This window comes from Ziziphus jujuba, chromosome 5, assembly GCF_031755915.1.
Source record: "Ziziphus jujuba cultivar Dongzao chromosome 5, ASM3175591v1".
Classification (NCBI taxonomy): domain Eukaryota; kingdom Viridiplantae; phylum Streptophyta; class Magnoliopsida; order Rosales; family Rhamnaceae; genus Ziziphus; species Ziziphus jujuba.
Genome location: NC_083383.1, coordinates 31,129,375 through 31,148,834, shown reverse-complemented (window position 1 = coordinate 31,148,834; position 19,460 = coordinate 31,129,375). Strand labels below are relative to the sequence as shown.

Here is a 19,460-nt window from a genome sequence, read left to right as displayed (position 1 = left end):
TTATTTTGCAATATATATTTATAAAATTTTAAGCATACATATTCGATTAGGAAATTAGAACAATGTCAAAGCGTGAAAGTATTTAAAGGCACCTAATATATCACCTACATTACGTGACACATTGTACAACGCAGACTCTTATCTGATCTATGACAACCCAAAAAAAAAAAAAAAAAAAAAAAAAAAAAAAAACCCAACTCTCTATCTGCTCTCTTTGTGAGATGGATCTTACTCTGCAAACATTAATTTAATTTTGTCATCAAATTGAAATTGAAATAAAAGATATCCTTTTAAAACAGCTCAATTAGCAATAACTATTATATTAATCCCAAATCATGAGTTCAAGAGGTGATACTAAAATCCCGTTGCTAAATCTATCAGCAAAAAGATAAATAAATACCCCAGCATTTCCAATCACAACCACACAAATACAAAATTGAATCTTCGAAAGGTGGATCTTGCAAATTTTAATTATTTTGAACAAAACGTATATTCAGGGGGAAAAAAGATGGATCTAGCTATTGACAGATTATTGATCAAACAATTGCCATTAACCAGGTGATGATTTTGCGATTTATTTATTACTTGATGAAGGCCTTGTTCGCAATATTGGTTATAAAAAGTACCATATTTAATAATGTTTGGATCATGCACAAAGATGCAAAGCATGGGATTAGTAATTAGCTCAGAACAGGCATAGAACAGTATAAAGTAATGTTATGGTTGAAATTTGATCATTAGAAATATTATATAAATTAGATGACTAAAGTAATTGTTTATGGACTAGCTATCATATGATTAAGTATCAAGCTAGCCCTGCTAATTCAACGAGTGGTATATGGGTTTTTGACTACTTTTTGACTAATATATGAATTAAACTAATTACATCTGTGATTTTAATTTGGTTTAGGGGGCTTATTTTATCAAAGGATCAATGAAAACTTTGTGGACCTAATACAAGTTTAGTGTGTATATCATATCAATAGAAAAGTTAATATCACAAGAGACTTTGAGAGATTCATTGTTCAAAATGGATCACTTTTTATATAAATAAATAAATATATTATAGTAAGCGTCAGTTCTGCATCATAAATGTGCGCCACTATTCTATCATTAACAATGGATTCAAAAATCTCGTTTATTATTGACAATAAATTGATGATGTGCCCCTTGTAATGTAGAACTGGCACATTTTTTAGCAATATATATATATATATGTATATATAAGTGTATGTATGTGTATATATAAACCTGATCATAAGTAATTATTTGATTAATTAATAATTTTATTATATATTTTATTTCTTCTTGATATTAGTTTGCTTGGCCCCTTGTCAAATCGAACAAACATCAAATTCTTAAGCTTTCAATTTCCACCTCGTCATATGTAGTTTGCAGCCTAGTTGAGAGAAAAGTCTTCTATTTGGTTTTGGTTTTGTTTTTGTTTCATTCCTTTATTTATTTATTTATTTATTTTTTAAGAATAAACCTTTCTTATATTTTAGTCACACTTACTAAGGACAAAAGTTTTTCTTTTTTCTTTTTGAAGAATACTTACAAAAATGAAAATAATTAAGAAAAAACAAGCTTTTTAAAAATATAATATATATACTTTACAGTTTTTTATGGGTAATTGATATGTATATATATATATATATATATATATATATATTTACAATTTATTGGGGAATGAAAGTACAACAAAAACTCCCTAAAATTCAAACTAACTTTAGAAAGCTGCATGTAAGGAAAGTTCGTATTAGTAGTCCTCATGGAACATTTTCTGGTTGTGTCCAAACAAAGCCATTATGATTGTGACGACTTTTAATGTATTGTTTTTTCTAGTCTTCACCAAGAACATGTTCTAAAAAAAGAAAAATTATGAACATGTACATTTTTAACAATCTCACAGCAAATTTAGTAATTTGATATACTTTTTATTAATTACGTGTCGTGTGTGCAAATTATTTCTCTTTCAAAGTCAAACAAATCCTGTTTCTTACCTCAGAATTTTCATTTTATATACCATATAATGATTCGAAAGTTAGCTTCATTTGTTTTGAAATATTTTGCAGAAATATATAATATATAGACTTTTAAAAGCAGTCGACCACATAATTTATATTTTTAGTAGAAATTTTGTTAAGATTTATATAAATACATAATTGATTTAAAATTTGGCTTTTAAAAATTAAAAATATATAACTGATGAACTGATAACTATGAATTAAGTGAACTTAATATATATATATATATATATACTCTTAATTTTGTTTAATTATCAAAATAGTTAACTATTTTAAATAGAAAGTTATATTATGGAAATATATTAAACAGAAGAAGTTAGACTTTTTAAGGACTCTCACGGTTTGTGGAACCCACTTTATAAATATAGATCCAATTGGTAAAGCAGCCTATCTTGATCGGGTAATTTTGGATTTCTCCAAATGAAACTCAGAAAAAATAACTTTATACATGTTAAAAACATTTGAGTAATCAAATGAAAGTTTTAGATCAATTTAGCATACGTTAAGAGTTTGATCTCTACCAAAGAAGAAGAAAATTCCTCTTTTTTTTTTTTTGGGGGGGGGGGGGGGGGGGGTTAAAAATATAAATTTTCTTTTTTGAAAACCATATGGTATATCAAAGGAGGGTAGAACAAACTTCATGACTTTTCTACCAAACCTAACCTTTCTTCTTCTTCCTCCCTAAACCTCTCCTATTCCTCTCCTTCCCCAACACTATCTCTTAACATTTTCTCACAGAAATAAAAAATTCTGCCAATACTTTCCCAAAAACAAACACACTAAAAAAAAAAATGGATTACCCAAAACAATCTCCTGGACCCAATATTGCATTCTTCTTTATCTTCCTTTCAATTGTTCTTTATCTTTCGATTTGGTCTTCTTCTCTCACAAACCCTTTTCGTTCTTTTCTACAAACTCAATGCACAATTCCCAACACAGTAAGTATATTATTGGGCGTAACCAATCTCTCTTCGTTTGGAATCTGATAATTTTTATATGAATTACGTGTAATTAAGTATTAGTCGAGAACGTTGTCCAATATTGTTGCACATACAATATACACACAATTATAGATTTATATAAATGGGTTTTGTTTATTTTGGTATATAATTAACTTTTTCATTTGTCACAGACCGCCATTGATGCACCTGTTGATGAACTCGAAGCAGCTTTATCAAAAGCTTCAATGGCTAACAAAACGTTGATAATTGCGGTTATAAACAAGGCATATGCAAACCAAGAAATCAGAGACGACACCACCATGCTCGACCTTTTCCTTGACAGCTTCTGGTTAGGGGAGGACACGAAAGCACTTCGTGATCATCTTCTACTTGTGGCGGTTGATCGCACGGCTTACGATCGCTGCCGGTTCTTGAAGTTGAACTGTTACAAATTGGAAACAGACGGTGTTGATTTCAAAGGAGAAAAGCTTTACATGTCGGAGGATTTTATTAAGATGATGTGGAGAAGAACTTTGTTTCTCTTGGAGGTTCTCAAACGCGGTTACAATTTCATATTCACGGTAAAGTAAAAATATTTCCTCAACTAATTAAATTTTTTTTTATTTTTTTTATTTTTTATTTTTACTATTCCTTAATTTGATCTTTTAAGTTGGTAAAATTTATTATTATTACTGATACTTTTCTTTGTTAAAAATGGTTTGCCTTATCAATTTTAATTTGAGAATTGAAAATAAGATGGAGGCAGTGATGAACAACTTAAACTCTAAGAATCCATTGATGGATGTTTGATAGATTTTATCCCTTTCCTTTTATTAATTATCATTATTTAATTGAAAGAATTGATAGATTTTATCTTAGTCTTAGATATATATCATAAAAATATGACTTTTGATATCCAAGACCAACCAAATTAATTGTCGGTTAGGTGTCCACCACCAAATATAGGTCATACCCATTTTTTTATTAATCCACTGGTTTTGGTTTAATTAGTTTTGTAGAGTATGTGAAATCTAGCTGGTATACTAGGGTTGGGTACAAATTTTAAATCTATTATTTGTGAAGAAGCTGAGGAAGTTTTGGAAGATTGAAAATTAGTAGTAAATAAATTAAATTTTTTATCTAAATTAATTTTAAAAACCAGCAAAAAGGTGGCACGGAATATTAAATTGCATGCATCCAAAGTGAACCGGAGAGGTGACACGTGACTTCATTTGATCAGTGATAAGAGCCAGAAATTTGGGAAGTCTGTGAAATGGACGGTACTGGACCTCTTTGGAGGGGAAAATTGAGAACATAGGGATGTTGACCTAACATTCACATGAAATTATTTATCAAACTTAAAAAAAAACCCAGCCGTCAATGTTTTACTCATTGGAATGAAATAATTTCATTTTTGGGGATTTTGGGATTTAATTGGTGTTTATTTATCTATTTATTTTTTTATTGATTACTCATTATAACTCTCTCTCTCTCTCTCTGCACCACTTAAAATTTTCCCTTTTTTGCTGTAGCATGCTTTGCTTGTATTGGGTTTTGAGCCTTTTTTGGTGGACAGACTAAATTGATTTGGACAGGTTCATTTTGGGTATTATACATAGAAAGAGCTCTATACTGCGTGCATGTGATTCGTGAACTCTGTGGTGTTTTTTTATTCATTTTAAATTTTTTTAATTTTTATTTTTGTACTGGATCAGGATCATTATTGGAGAAAACTATTTGGACATGAATTTTGTCATCTAGTGCTCTCACAAATTAATATTAAGAACCCAAAATACTTGATAAAACTTTCAAATTCTCTTTGCTTGGCCATCGTTTTTTAATTCATCATGTTATAATCTAGTCAATTAGGTTGTCATTTCTCACGTAAAAGTTTTAATATAAGGCATTAGATTTGTAGTTTTCAAATTTACGAAAACTAAGCAAAGTACTTAGAAGGTGCAAATATATAAATTTTGACTCTTTTTTTTCTTTCTTTTTTTCTTTTTTTTTGCCCTTTTAATGTGTTGTTTTAAGGAGGGTGACATCGGGGTTAGGGTGTTGGATTCACATGGGAGACACGGAGATCATAAAGTCAAAGAATAAGAACAAATAATATTTAATGTAAAACTTGTAAAGTAGGGACAATTAACATGCACACCATGTATGTATATATGTGTTAAGGAAAATTAGAAATCAAATACATTAATACATGTGGCTTCGAACATAATATAAAAAATGTAACTTTTGGGGACTTAGGAGTCTATGTATATGTACAGAACTTTTGTTGCCGACACTCATTTCGATCATGCAATTATTTGATTTGCTTTTCTTCTTTTTCTTCTCTAAGTTTTGTTGGTTTCTATTTAGTGGGGAATATAGAGAAGGAATAGCCAGTCTATAAATTTATAATACCCACAATATTGATGTCACTACTTGAAGGCAATAAATATCCAACTTTATTTATTTTATTCTCTTTAAAAAGAAATATTATAATTCAGTAGCACTATTATATATTCGTGTGTCAAACTCAATTAATTTCGTAGAAAAATAAAATAGTAGAGTTCTCACTAACTTTAATTTATCAAAATTTGAATTCCAATAGCTTTTGATTAGTTATTTATTGTCCTTGTTGTTCAAATTAGTGATAGACTTTTCTATGGATAGTTATAATTATCATCACATTTTATCCTTTAACTAAGAAACAAAATATTTTCAAAACCTGGGTATGAATTATCATCAAAATATCTACTGTTCTAATTATTTGTTTGTTATTTATTTATTTATTTTTTGGTTAACAGGATATGGATGTGATGTGGCTAAGGAATCCATTTTCAAAGCTAAGCAAAAACGAAACAGAGGATTTACAAATAAGCACAGATGTATTCTCAGGAGATCCATGGGATGAAAAGCATTGGATAAACACAGGGTTTTACTTTATAAGATCAAACAACAAAACCATTGCACTATTTGATAAGTGGTACTCCATGAAAGACAATTCCACAGGTCAAAAAGAACAAGATGTGCTATTGAATTTGATGAGAGGTGGTGTTATTGGAGAATTAGGGCTTAAAGTGAGGTTTCTGGATACCCTATATTTTAGCGGTTTTTGCCAAGAAAGCAAGGATTTTAAGGCCGTGACAACCGTCCATGCAAATTGTTGCAGGAGCATCAATGCTAAGGTTCATGATCTAAGGGCTGTGCTTAGAGATTGGAAGAAGTTCAACAAGTTTATGTCTTATAAAAGGTTTGCTAACACTACGATGAATTTCCGATGGACCGGACATTTTGGATGCTGGGATTCATGGAGGAAGGGGAATCAGACTAAAAGTTGATGAGAAGGAAAAGGATAAGAGAAAAAAAGAAAGATTAATTTTTTCAAAGGAGGATTTTTTACTTGCAAATAGTAAGCTTCACATTATTGAATTTGTAGAGAACTTGAATACCATATTATATAAATGCAGGGAGGGGAATGTGTAACAAATCTCCTTTTCTCATGGAGCATATATATATAAATTGTGTTTTGCATGCACGTATAAATATAGATCTCTCTTTTTCATTCTTCTTGTTTGTTTTTTCTTTCTCCTTTTTATATATCTTACAGAAAATAATAATAAATTAATGAAACAATTATCATATGGTATTTGTAGATCTGATATGTTCATGAATTAACAATCTAAATTAAAATGCAAAGTTTGATTGTGCATCATATAATAATTGGACAAATGATTGTTGGATTGAGGTGGCTAAGGCCCATATTGATTTGGCCCAACTTCGCTTCATTAGAATTGGTTGGCTGAGTCACGGCCTAATTGATCCAACCATGATATTAAAATCAATGTTCAAATTACACTTATGAACAAAACAAATGGTTAAATATTTGATTGTGGACTATGAAAATTCTTTATTATACTTTAATTCTCTCTATAAAAGAAGAAGACACATTGACCTAAGGTATGCAAATTCTAACACTAAAATTATGCCAGAATAAACTTAAAGAGCTCCTTTCTAATTTGATTGTCTTGTGTGAGCATTTAGACTGGTACTACACCATTGCTTAATTTTTTTTTTTTTAATTGGACCATTACTCTAAAAGTTGCACAGTTATTTTTGTATCTAGCATATTTTTGTATTCAACAGTTCAAGAAATTGCAATTGATATTGACGGTTGGGTTTATAGAATAACAATTCTTTGTTATCTAGTCTTTAGCATCAACAATGTGCTGTGCCAAATGTAGCACTTATTTGAAGAAATAGTAAAAGGTGCGTTTTCTTTTTCTTCCAAAAATTGGCTCTCCTTTTTTATTACTTGTTTGTGAGACCCTTCGGCCTTTGATTTTATTCATTTTTTAATTGTTATTCTCTTTGGGGCAATGGTTGTTGGGTTTGGGTTGCCAATTTTGGGTATCTTTAAGATCCAAGCCTATATTTAGAAAAGCCTAAAAAGCATGAGGCCCAAATTAGGGTCCCTTTTTCATTTTTATTTATTTTTTTGGAGCTTCGAGACCAGCCCAGCTCAGCCTTTCCCTGACCTCAAAACCCTAAACCCTATTAATCTCCTTCATTTCCCAGTTGCCGCACTCCATAAGAATATTAAAGACGTAGGGAGCTATCACTCGCGCTCTTCACTCTCAACTGCACCCACAAAAAAAAAAAAACAGTTACAGCAAAAACCCTAAATCTCAACCATGTCAGAGGTCGAGATTTCCCGGTCGGATAAGAAGAAGAAGAAGCACCGAGCCAAAGACGACAGCGTATTGGACACCCAAAAGCAACTCAACAACGGCACCGACAACGACCCAACTCAAAACGACGCCGATTTCATGATCAAGCCCCAGAGTTTCACACCCACCATTGACACTTCCCAGTGGCCGATCCTCCTCAAGAACTACGACCGCCTCAACGTACGAACCGGACACTACACCCCTCTCCCCTCCGGTCACTCTCCGCTTAAGCGGCCTCTCGTCGACTACATCAGGTACGGCATCATCAATCTCGATAAGCCCTCCAACCCGTCTTCTCATGAGGTCGTGGCCTGGATTAAACGGATCCTCCGGGTCGAGAAAACGGGTCACAGTGGTACCCTTGACCCGAAGGTCACTGGGAATCTCATCGTCTGCATTGATCGAGCCACTCGGCTAGTGAAATCGCAGCAGGGTGCGGGAAAAGAGTATGTCTGTGTCGCCCGGTTGCATTCGGCTGTGCCGGATGTGTCCAAGGTGGCTCGGGCTCTCGAAACCCTCACCGGTGCGGTGTTTCAGAAGCCGCCATTGATATCTGCAGTCAAGAGACAGCTGAGGGTTAGGACTATATATGAAAGCAAGCTCCTTGAGTATGACCCAGATAAGCATTTGGTCATTTTCTGGATTTATTGTGAGGCTGGGACTTATGTTAGGACACTTTGTGTGCATTTGGGTCTGATTCTTGGTGTGGGTGGGCATATGCAGGAGTTGAGGAGGGTTAAATCTGGGAATTTGGGTGAGAATAATAACATGGTTACTATGCATGATGTTATGGATGCTCAATGGGTTTATGATAATCAAGGGGATGAGAGTTATTTGAGGAGGGTGATTATGCCGCTTGAAGTGCTTTTGACTAACCATAAGAGATTGGTTGTGAAGGATTCTGCTGTGAATGCTATTTGCTATGGAGCTAAGTTGATGATTCCTGGGTTGCTGAGGTTTGACAATGACATTGAGGTTGGTCAGGAGATTGTTCTTATGACTACTAAAGGAGAAGCTATTGCGTTGGGAATTGCTGAGATGACAACGGCTGTGATGGCGACTTGTGATCATGGTGTGGTGGCCAAGATTAAGAGGGTGGTTATGGATAGGGATACTTATCCAAGGAAGTGGGGTTTGGGACCGAGGGCATCAATGAAGAAGAAACTGATTGCAGAAGGGAAGTTATCCAAGCATGGCAAACCTAACGAGAATACTCCTAAAGAATGGTTGAGGAATGTGGCTTTGCCCACCGGTGGGGATTCTGTGGTTGCAGGCTTTGCTGCTGCAGCTGAACCTACTGACACTGCTGCTGTAGAGGAGGAGAAGAAGAAGAAGAAAAATAAGGATGGAGAAGAGGATGAGGGGCGTAAACGGAAATTGGATGAAAGCACAGATGTTCCTGCTCCTAAGAAAAGGAAAGGCGAAGAAGTTGAGACTGAGGGGAAGGAAGATGTAGTGGAGGTAGAAGTTGAGAAGAAAGAAAAGAAGAAGAAGAAAAAGAAGGATAAAGAGAATGGTGATGTGGATTCTCCTGATGTGGAAAAGTCTGAGAAGGTGAAGAAAAAGGAGCACAGAGATAAAAGTGAAGCTGTTTCACCTGATACAGAGAAGTCTGAGAAGAAGAAAAAGAAAAAGAAAAGCAAAGAAGCTGAGGTTGCTGTTGAAGACATTGGTAATGGTGAGGCTGATAAGAGTGAGAAGAAGAAGAAGAAAAAGAAGCATAAAGATACAGAAGAAGATTAGCTAAAGGGATTAGGACTTTGATACTTAATTAGTAGAACTTTTTAATGTATCTTTGTCTCATTTCTTCTTCTTTCAGTTTTTCTTCTTCTGTAATTTTTTGACGCACTTCTTGGAACTAGTTTTTACAATTTAGCTTTGTATGGTTCTATTTAATCTTTGCTTGTTTGCTTTATCTTTGATTACTAATGAAAAATCTTATGTTTTGTCATTCTAACCTACTGATTTTTCTGTATTTGTGGGTATCACACCTTACTTTTGTGAATTTGCTGTGGATCCTCTCTGGATTCTGCCTATACGTTGGAAATGATTTAGTAGACTATTGTATGTCTATTTTTTGATTAGGCATGAGGATAAAAGTAAAGAATAGTCTGGCCAGGAGAATAAAGAGTAGTTCACATGTTGTAGTCTCTTTTACAAAATGCTGCTTGTTCCTGGGCACATACGTAATGGTGGGTTATTTTTTTACATCATTAGAAAAGGGCTATGATGTATTCTTATCCAGATTGGGCACCATTGTTAGGTTATCTCTTTGATGCGGTGCTTTAGTATACATTCTCTGAAGCTTTAAGTTTTCTTTTCATTTTGCAGGGTCTCAACAATTTAGACAGTTTAATCTTACAAGGGAAGAACATTTTGATAGTTGGGGTTTTTCAGGAAATGTACTAAAAGAATAGTGTTCTTTCCTTTATGGAAAAATAAACTGAGATCTCCATTTAATATTCGTGAACTTTCTTTTACTGTTTCTCGAGCCATGTATCTATGGCACAAGTGGAATAACTTTCAGACATCAAATTCTTATGTGGGTTGTTAGTGGAAGTTAAAACTGTTTAACCTCACAGATATAACAATCTGTTGCATTGTCTTGGTATGCATTGAAATCTAATTTGATTGCAGATTTATTCATCTTGATAAATTTCTCCAGTTTTTGTCAACTATTTTTATTTTTATTTTTTATTCTTAATATTACTTGATCTTCATTTAAAGCACAAATTGGAAAACCCCAAAAAGGGATTACAAAGAGGAGGAACAATCAAATTCCTGTGTCAGCAAGTGGGCACCTAAAACAGGAGGCGTAACCTCAAAAGAAGATTCTACTAAGCTCTGAATGGAGGATTTTGCAGCTATATCTGCTGCTTTATTAGCCTCTCAATCAGTCCATAAATTATTCGGAGCATAAGGGACGAATCTATTCTGCAGAGGTGATTCCATTCACCACAACTTGAGCATCGCAGTGTCACTCACACTTTCCTCCAGGATCTTTCTTCAGCAATATCAGAGGCACATTCCAAACCCTTAATCTCTGCCAGTTCTTGGGGAGAGGAATGAAGAATCTAGGTTCCCAGAAATAAGACTTTTCGTTTAAAATCCCTGAAGACCATGGCAACAGCAATTTTTTCCATGCTTGTAGCAGCATCAACATTTACCATGATCCACCCTTCTGAGGTTAGAATCCATTTGGCACTCCTTAAAGGTCTAACAGATGGTTCTGGCCTATTTTCTTGTGAATAATGGAATGCTCCTCCACACCATAGCTTCCAGAAAGCTCACTGCTTGGCTAATGGACTTCTTACCTTCAAAGATTCTCCTATTCCTCATATTCCAACATGAGAGTAAATAAATTCTTCTTCGACTTTACATTCATCAAATCAATGCTAGCTCTAAACACCAACCAACAAGAGCCTCTAAAGAATCAGTGTTACTGTCTAGGGTGTCCAAGAATAATCCCCACTTATTACTAAAAGCCACTGCTCTGATAAAAGTGATACCGTTTGAATTGATGCAGAGATGATTCTTCTTCACCACCACAAAAGTTAGAACACCCCATCTCCTTTCCCATTTCTCGACCATATAACAGATTTGGCTAGCAAAATATTCGAGAGTAACCTACACATAAAATATTTTGAGCCTTTCATGAATCTTAGCCTTCCAATTCTAAGTACATAAGCTTCCGACCTCCCAATTGAAATTATCCTCCTGATCAAAAAGATAATAACTCTTGATTGAAAAGGTTCCGGCTTTGTTCCTCAACCACAACAATTTATCATCACAATTAAGTCTAGGCAACTCCAACCTGCTAATTATAAGACTTTAATTAATTCCATATTCCAAATATTAGAAGACTTTAATGATCACCAAAAATCTGCCTTTCCATTGACAAACTCCACCTCTACTCCTTCTTTCGTACGTTGAATTTTCCCTTGCAATCACAGAAACCATGGATCCTTTCAAGGATTAACAGATAAGCCATCTTCAATCTTGAAACATACAGCCTTTTTTTTTTTTTTTTCCTGGTAATGAATCTTGAAACATACATCTTTGAATCTGGTTCCAGTTTTTGCCATCTAAGATCTAGGCTTTTGGGCTTTAATTATGAAATATGAGAAAGTTGTCTTAACACGTATTTTTTGCTCATACTTAATGAGCGGTGGAGTTGTTATCCATAATATTGGGATTTATTAATGATTTTGTTTGTGTCCATGGCAATTTTATTTATTTATTTTCTTGTGTAAATATGAAATTTTTTTCTGTTACATGTGTTGTTTGCAATTCAGATTTTGAGAAACTATATTAGTTTATTCATTTTTAATAATGGTGGTGTGAGAAAAGGTAAAAGCACAATTTCCTTGTATATTCTTCTTCCTTCCTCTTAATTTCCAAAAGCTGACGTGTTTATATTTTAGTATATGTATATAACTGATGTAAGTATATTTTTATGTATAATAAATTTTTTAAAAGATTTATTAAAAAATTATTAAATGTTTAGTTGTAAATAAAAAAATTGGATTAAATGTTTTTTTATATAATTTAATAATTTTTTTTAAATAAGAATAAATTTAAAATTATTTAAAATGATTTAAAATTTTTTTTTTTAATGAACAAGTATTTACTAATTATTACCAAATACTTTTATTTTTTAATAAAAAAATTTTGACAATTAAATAAAAGTTTTCAGATAAAAATAAAAAAGCTTTGCTAAAAAAAAGTTCTTTTGAATAGATTCTTAAACCTAGTGTTTGAATGACTCATCGAATTTTTTTAGTTATCACAATGTTTTTTTTTTGGGGTCAATGTATCATATGAAGACTTTTTTATTTTTATTTTTTTTAAAAGTCACTAATGGGAAAAAAACTCCTAATCCTCAATTGACCATAAAATGGATGAGAAGTCATAAAACATTTGTCAAAGTGCCAGAGTATGAAACTACCATTAATTTTTTTTTTTTGGGGATAGAAAAAAAAAAATACTATTGTTTAATTTGAACATTCATGCACATGAAAAAAAAAAAAAAAAATCCTCCAACAGTTAGTTGGTATTTTGGTAATACAACAGTTAATTGGTATAGTTAACTAATTAATGCATTTTTCTGCATAAATATCTTCACAATTTTTTTTGGGTAAATTCTTTTACAATTGTTCTCAATATATTGAGTATCATATTTTTTTTATATAAAAAAAAAATAAAATGGTGAAAAAATATTAATTGATTCAAACTATGTAGACTAAACTTTATCTATGATTCTGTTTTCTCTGTATACAATATTTTGTTTCACAATATAGACTACACCTAAATTATGTTAAAAAAAAAATGTTGATTTTTGTTATATATGCATACATAATATAAACAGCAAAATCTATATTTTTTTCCTAATAAATATCGATTTAAATGTGACAATATTTTTTTTAACAAATATCGATTTAAATATGGCCTGAACTGTAAAACCACATGTTATACAATATTTTAGGACACCATATTTATATAATATTACATATATAGATTATTTTATTTTATTAATTTTAATTTTATTGTGATTTGAGGATCACCATAACAAGAAGTGATCCACCAAAACAGTTGGGCCGGCAACATGTTACTCTAAAATTTTTGGTATTCTGATCCAATATCTCATAGTACCCACCATCAAAGATGCCACGTGTACTAAAACCTTTTCAACAGCCGTTATACCCTTCTTCAGCCAATATTCGTCTTCCACGTGGCCACCATGTGACTCACGCCAACAGAAAATTCGCTTTCCCATATACATTACAGTAATATAATTTTTATTTTTTTTCATAAATAAATGTTTATTTTAGAACAAACAAAAGACCTGAAAGTCTTCTTACCAAAAAACATAATTAATAAAAAGGGTCCTGAAAGACTTCCTATTTTTCTGTGTATTTCTAGGGTTTCTCTCTCTCTCTCTCTTAGGGTTTCACAGACAATTTTCGAATCAAAATCCGAACCTCTTTCTGAAATTTTTTTTTTTAATTCCTTGCTAATTTATCAAGTTACCAATAGGAATTTGGATTTTTTTTTTTTTTTTCCCTTCTCTATTTCGAATCCTATTAGGGTTTTGACTCGTCCTTAATTCAGAATCGTAAAGTTAGGGATTTTTTTTGGTGCTTTCTTATTCCCAAATAGTGGAAATTCGTAGTTGATTTTGGTAGGATTCTATTTATTGTGAAACAAGAATGCCTCCAAGAACGGCGAAAAGAGGGGCTGCATCGGCGGGGACGAGGAGGACACCTAGAGCCACTAGAGGGGCCGCAAAGTCACAGAATCAGCAGCCGCCGGAGACTCACGAAGAGCCCGTCAAGGGTGAGGAGGTCTCTGTGCCGGTCGTCGAAGCGAAGGAAGAAGTCAAGATTGAACAGAAGCCAATCTTCGAGGAAAAGCCGGTTGTTGTTGTTGCTGAGGAACGACCTGTCGTTGAGAAGATGACCGTCACTGTGGATCATCAGCAGGCTTCGTACCACAAAGAAGAAGCCAAATCAGACCCGAACGGTTTGAAAAGTAAGTTACTTTGATTTGGGTTGATCAAATTTTTAGATCATAATGGACTGCTGACTATAATTTTTTTTTTTTTTCTTAAAAACTTCTATTCGCTTTTTGTTCTCTGTTTGTGTGGTTTCGTGATGGGTTATTGAAATTGCCCAAAATTTATTTATTTTCTGGTTGGTGCAAAATTCCATCTCTATTGTGCGTTCCTTCGTAATCGCTGTTTGTTTGGCTCCATATAGGTTGCCTTCTCATCTTTTGATCGTCGACCAGTTTTGGTGAAAAATTGCCTTCTTTTTTTGGGGTTTCTTATGACTTGTTGGAGCTTTTAATTGTATGCATACTTGTTTCGAGTTCTGTAATTTTCCTGAGTTTAAAGATGTAAACAATCCACCCGAGAACAAGAAATTAGAGGAATTGGAACGCTATGAATTGGATTGGAGTGTTAAGTTTTAGAATTTTGTACTCGGGCAATTTTTGAGGCTTAAGCAGTTGTAGCTATGACTATGCTTGCACGTTCGTATAATAGCATTAATTGTCACTATAAAAGGTCTGCCATTAGCAGCGGGTTGCGTTATTGTTTTATTTTCAAAATCTTCCTTTAGAAGCTTATAAAAATGTCTGACTCTGTGGAATTGGATCTTGCTGGTTTATTGTCTCTCTTTAATTGATTTCATGGTTTTGAGGTGATGTAATATGAGGATAATTTTGGGATAATTTTGGAACTCCTTCTTGTATTAAAACGGTTGAGGATTGTCTCTTGTTTACTTACGTTGGATATTTCCTTCGGCATAATTATTTGGTTCACTCTTAACTGGTTGAAACATAAAAATTAATTTCATTACAGAAGAAGACAAAATGAAAGAGTCTGTTGATGAGTATGAAAAAGATGAACGGTTAGACTTGGAGGATAATGAACCTGAATATGAAGTTGAAGAATATAGTGGGGTTGATTATGATGACAAAGAAATTGACCAAGATGAGGACCATGAGATTGTAGATGAGGGTGATGAACATGAGGATAATGTAGGTGAAGAAGATGAGGGGGATATGGCTGAGGAGGAACTGGAAGATGTCCATGAAGAACTAGAGGGAGAAGAATATGAGGAGCATGTTGTTGAAGAACGGGAGCATGTGGAAACAGTTGATGGCGAGGAAGATGACCATCATGAACTTGTCAAGGAGAGGCGCAAACGTAAGGAATTTGAAGTATTTGTTGGTGGTCTAGACAAGGATGCAACTGAGGATGATCTTAGGAAAGTTTTCGCTGCTGTTGGCGAAGTTACTGAAGTCAGATTGATGATGAATCCTCAAACCAAGAAAAATAAGGGTTTTGCATTTTTACGTTTTGCAAAAGTTGAACAAGCTAAACGAGCTGTTACTGAGCTAAAAAATCCAGTGGTAATCATTGATCTTCGTATAGTTTAAATTGAAACTGACATTTTTTTTTTATATATTAAATATGCTCTTTCAACAAATGACATTCCAGATTAATGGAAAACAATGCGGTGTTACTCCAAGTCAGGACAGTGACACCCTTTTTCTGGGTAACATAAGCAAGACATGGAAAAAGGAAGCTGTAAGTATATTGGTTAATATAATGTCATCTTTTGGTGGTTATCACTAGAACAAATTTCTCAGTGTAGTGGTTATAAGAGTTTCTGAATGCCTGATTCTTTTTATTACGGTCATGGTTTCAGTTGAAAGAGAGATTGAAGTATTATGGAGTGGATAATGTCGAGGATTTGACATTAGTAGAAGATAGCAATAATGAAGGAATGAATCGAGGGTTTGCTTTTTTGGAGTTTTCATCTCGCTCAGATGCCATGGATGCTTTTAAGCGTCTTCAAAAGAGAGATGTTGTGTTTGGTGTTGACAGGCCTGCAAAGGTTTCATTTGCTGATTCCTTCATTGACCCTGGTGATGAAATTATGGCACAGGTAATCGCTTGGGTCTCATTTCTTTGTTTCTGTTTGGGATTCAAATTCAGGACAAAACTATGTTTTGATTTGTTTGGCTGTTATGTGGATGGTCCATTTATATTTGGGGCTAGCAACATGTTCTCTTGGTTTGAATTATGAAAGCTATTTAGAATATTTTACTCTGGTTGCTTCCATTAGTCTTCTTTTTATGTACCTAGCTGTTGAATTTGAAATGCCTATGTGCTACACTGAGCAAGTTGGATATATTCGTTGGTGCATATGTTATATATTCTTTTGTGTGTGTGTGTGTGTGTGTTTTTTTGTTTTAATTTAATTTTTTTTAATTAATTAATTAATTTATTTTTTAATGATAAGTATAAAGCTGACTTTTTATGTATAAAAAGGGAATTTGAAATGTAATCCTATCTATTGATTAACAGGTTAAAACTGTATTTGTGGATGGCCTGCCTGCTTCATGGGATGAGGATCGTGTCAAGGACATTCTAAAGAAATATGGCGAGATTGAAAAAATTGAACTTGCTAGGAACATGCCATCGGCTAAGAGAAAAGATTTTGGTTTTATTACCTTTGACAGTCATGATGCTGCGGTGACCTGTGCCAAGAGCATTAACAATGCAGAGTTAGGTGAAGGAGACCACAAGGTTTGTCTTGCTTCATATTGCTCTATTGCACTTTCCTATTTCTATATGCCTCATCAGCTATAATATGGTTAGAACTAGTTGGACATGGATTTATATGAGATTATGGTTATATTTCAGGCTAAAGTTAGGGCTAGATTGTCAAGACCACTTCAAAGAGGTAAAGGAAAACATGTTGGTCGTGGAGATTTTCGATCTGTGCATGGGGCTGCCAGAGCGGTAAGGGGCTCCTGGGGTCGTCCAGCACCACCACGTAGTCTCCCTATGCGTGGGGTAAGAGGAGTTGGAAGTCGTTTGCCTCCACCTAGTATGAAGAGGCCTGTTGGATTGAGAGATAGGCGACCTGTGATGTCAATGCCTTCTAGAGGCAGGCCTTTGGCCCCTCCTCCTAGGTCGTATGACAGGAGGGCACCTGGTATGCATTGATTTTATCATAAACTTTCGTGTATGTTACTTTTTCATTTATATGGTTTGTAATGGTATCCATATTGTTTGTAGTTCCATCATACACAAAGAGTAGCTTGAAAAGGGAATACAGTCGGCGTGATGAGCTTCCTCCTCCAAGAAGCAGAGTTCCTGCAGATTATGGTTCCAGGCTTGTCCCAGAAAGACGCACATCATATAGAGATGACTACTCTTCCCGTGGTCCTGGCTATTCTGATTTACCTAGAACTACGTCTCGTACAGCCACTAGAAGAGCTTATGTAGATGATGCGTATGGTCAAAGGTTTGAACGACCACCTCCTCCTCCTCCTAGTTACCGTGAAGGACGTGCACGTGATTATGATTCTATTTCTGGCTCAAAACGCCCATACTCTTCTCTGGTTGGTTTTAAATTTGTCATTCTAGAATGCCATTTTCTGTCATTTGCATTCCCTCTATGGGATTATATGTTTAAGACTTTTAAGTGATATATATCCTGTCATGCTAGGATGATGTTCCCCCACGTTATGCTGATGCAAGCATACGCCAATCGAGGCCACGCCTGGATTATGAATATGGGAGCAGTGCTTCTCAATATGGGGATGCTTACGGTGATAGGTTTGTTTTTGTCCTTTGAAATGAAATCTTGCTATGTACTTCTGTAACTGTAAGTGCCAGCGTTACAACTGATCTTCCTAATTCTGTTGTATGTAGGCTTGGGAGACCCAATTTAGGATATAGCAGTAGCAGCAGAACTAGTCAGGATTCACATGGGCTTTATAGCAGTAGCCGTCAAGGCATGAGTTATGGAGGAGGTGAGTTGACCATGGATATTAAGCTGGTATGCATGTTTAATATGTGCCTATGGAATTTTCTACTTAAAGGTAAGTTTCAATTTTTTCCAGGTTCCTATAGTGGTAGTGATGTCGGTGGAATGTACTCATCAAGCTATGGTGGTGAATATATATCTCGTGGTTCTGATGTATGATCCTAGCCTTATCTATTAATAAATTGATTATTTTTGGTATTTGCTGCTTTGAACAAATTATGTTTCTTTTCTTGGTACTGTAGGTTGGTGGCAGCTCTTACACATCTATGTACTCTAGTCGTGGTGTGGGCGGAAGTGGCTATGTGGGTAGCGGTGGTTCTGGTTCATACTACTGAGGTAATTTTGATTTTTATTTATTTGAGTCTTTTTTGTTTCTTAGGTGCATTTTAGTTAGTAATTATCCGCCAAGGTTTCTGTTACTACTTTCTACTGGGGACCTTAGTTTCCTGAAGGCATGGCTCTCTGTTTTCCAAAAGTGATGTGATTAGTGAAACAGAGCTTTATGGTTACAAGTGAATTTGTCCATGGAACAGATATGACATGACAAAGAGGCTGCTGTAGGATGTGGGCAATTTGAAGCGTATGCATTATTATGATGCCTACAGTTCTGGACAGAGAATGTTGCCAAGTTTAATAGCCTCTATATGTTCCAAGAATTTCAAATATGGTACAAAAGGGCTGTATTGGTTCAAGCCCTTTCAGATCTTTACGAATGGGGAATTGTGTCAGGTGATAAATAGTGTGCTGTAAAGGGAGCTTGAGCTATTCAAAGATGAAACAAAGAAGCGATATGTGATATGTATGAATTTCATCTTCTATATAACTATCTTCTATGAGAACCTCGTAATGGACAATGTCGAGGTATGCTACATGATCTGTTCTTTTGGACAGACTTTGTTAAGAGAATGAGGCTTTTCTGTATATGATTAAAGGTATTCTGGATGTTTTGTTATCTTCAATCCTCTGCGAAGGTGCTGGTTTATATTTAGAAGACATTCTGATTATAATGGACATTTAGTCATTTAAGTACTTTTACCTTGAATTATAAAGGAAGTGATTTAACCATAAATTGAAGGCTAAAGGGAACTATTCAGCTTTCTAGAATAGCCATAAAGTACAGGTTGTAGTAATAGAATGTTGACATGGAATTTTCTTTGCATGGTTTATAAGTTTTGGTTGGTATTCTAAAACGAGACATCGCTGTTAGTTGTAAGGTTTATATATTCATCAGTAACTATGGAGTGGAAGGAGTTTTTGGTTTAGGATACTTGCGCCTATTATTTCTTCCTACGTATTGAGAAATTTACAAACAATGGGAGGTGTGTGAGAACAAGGTTAATTGGCATGGTTTGATAAGGAGAGCTTTTCTATGTTTCTTCTTTCGTGAAATATCGAATGACCAGTGACCATGGTCATGTATTG

General features: G+C 34.2%; 3 protein-coding genes across 4 annotated transcripts; all 3 read left to right on the top strand.

Annotated features, from left to right (window-relative positions):
- The first annotated feature begins 2,607 nt into the window (after positions 1 to 2,607).
- LOC132803643 (uncharacterized protein At1g28695-like) lies at positions 2,608 to 6,524 on the top strand. Its single transcript, XM_060816941.1, has 3 exons — positions 2,608 to 2,965; positions 3,160 to 3,549; positions 5,767 to 6,524. Exons 1-3 carry the CDS (start codon positions 2,819 to 2,821, stop codon positions 6,298 to 6,300), a joined length of 1,071 nt encoding a protein of 356 aa, XP_060672924.1. The 5' UTR covers positions 2,608 to 2,818; the 3' UTR covers positions 6,301 to 6,524.
- Positions 6,525 to 7,489: 965 nt separating this feature from the next.
- On the top strand, positions 7,490 to 9,646 carry LOC132803819 (H/ACA ribonucleoprotein complex subunit 4). The gene has a single exon (XM_060817403.1). It carries the CDS (start codon positions 7,654 to 7,656, stop codon positions 9,430 to 9,432), a length of 1,779 nt encoding a protein of 592 aa, XP_060673386.1. The 5' UTR covers positions 7,490 to 7,653; the 3' UTR covers positions 9,433 to 9,646.
- Positions 9,647 to 13,559: 3,913 nt separating this feature from the next.
- Positions 13,560 to 19,067, top strand: LOC132803915 (uncharacterized). 2 transcript variants are annotated; one of them, XM_060817745.1, is made up of 12 exons: positions 13,560 to 14,220; positions 15,056 to 15,606; positions 15,695 to 15,784; positions 15,906 to 16,145; positions 16,568 to 16,789; positions 16,907 to 17,201; positions 17,285 to 17,610; positions 17,718 to 17,827; positions 17,924 to 18,024; positions 18,115 to 18,191; positions 18,281 to 18,374; positions 18,572 to 19,067. In XM_060817745.1, the coding sequence occupies exons 1-11, from the start codon at positions 13,899 to 13,901 to the stop codon at positions 18,371 to 18,373; spliced, it is 2,427 nt and encodes an 808-aa protein (XP_060673728.1). In that variant the 5' UTR covers positions 13,560 to 13,898; the 3' UTR covers position 18,374; positions 18,572 to 19,067. The 2 variants fall into 2 exon arrangements, with proteins under 2 accessions (XP_060673728.1, XP_060673727.1); XM_060817744.1 differs by having other exon boundaries at positions 13,561 to 14,220; positions 15,053 to 15,606.
- The last annotated feature ends 393 nt before the right edge of the window (positions 19,068 to 19,460 follow it).

What these genes read in the sequence shown, in the direction of transcription:
- LOC132803643 (XM_060816941.1), top strand. Translation starts at nt 2,819, where the DNA reads ATGGATTACCCAAAACAATCTCCTGGACCCAATATTGCATTCTTCTTT. An exon ending in AATGCACAATTCCCAACACA is followed by an intron (nt 2,966 to 3,159) that starts GTAAGTATATTA and finishes CATTTGTCACAG; the next exon opens with ACCGCCATTGATGCACCTGT. An exon ending in GTTACAATTTCATATTCACG is followed by an intron (nt 3,550 to 5,766) that starts GTAAAGTAAAAA and finishes TTTGGTTAACAG; the next exon opens with GATATGGATGTGATGTGGCT.
- LOC132803819 (XM_060817403.1), top strand. Translation starts at nt 7,654, where the DNA reads ATGTCAGAGGTCGAGATTTCCCGGTCGGATAAGAAGAAGAAGAAGCAC.
- LOC132803915 (XM_060817744.1), top strand. Translation starts at nt 13,899, where the DNA reads ATGCCTCCAAGAACGGCGAAAAGAGGGGCTGCATCGGCGGGGACGAGG. An exon ending in TAGGTGAAGGAGACCACAAG is followed by an intron (nt 16,790 to 16,906) that starts GTTTGTCTTGCT and finishes GTTATATTTCAG; the next exon opens with GCTAAAGTTAGGGCTAGATT. An exon ending in AGGCATGAGTTATGGAGGAG is followed by an intron (nt 18,025 to 18,114) that starts GTGAGTTGACCA and finishes AATTTTTTCCAG; the next exon opens with GTTCCTATAGTGGTAGTGAT.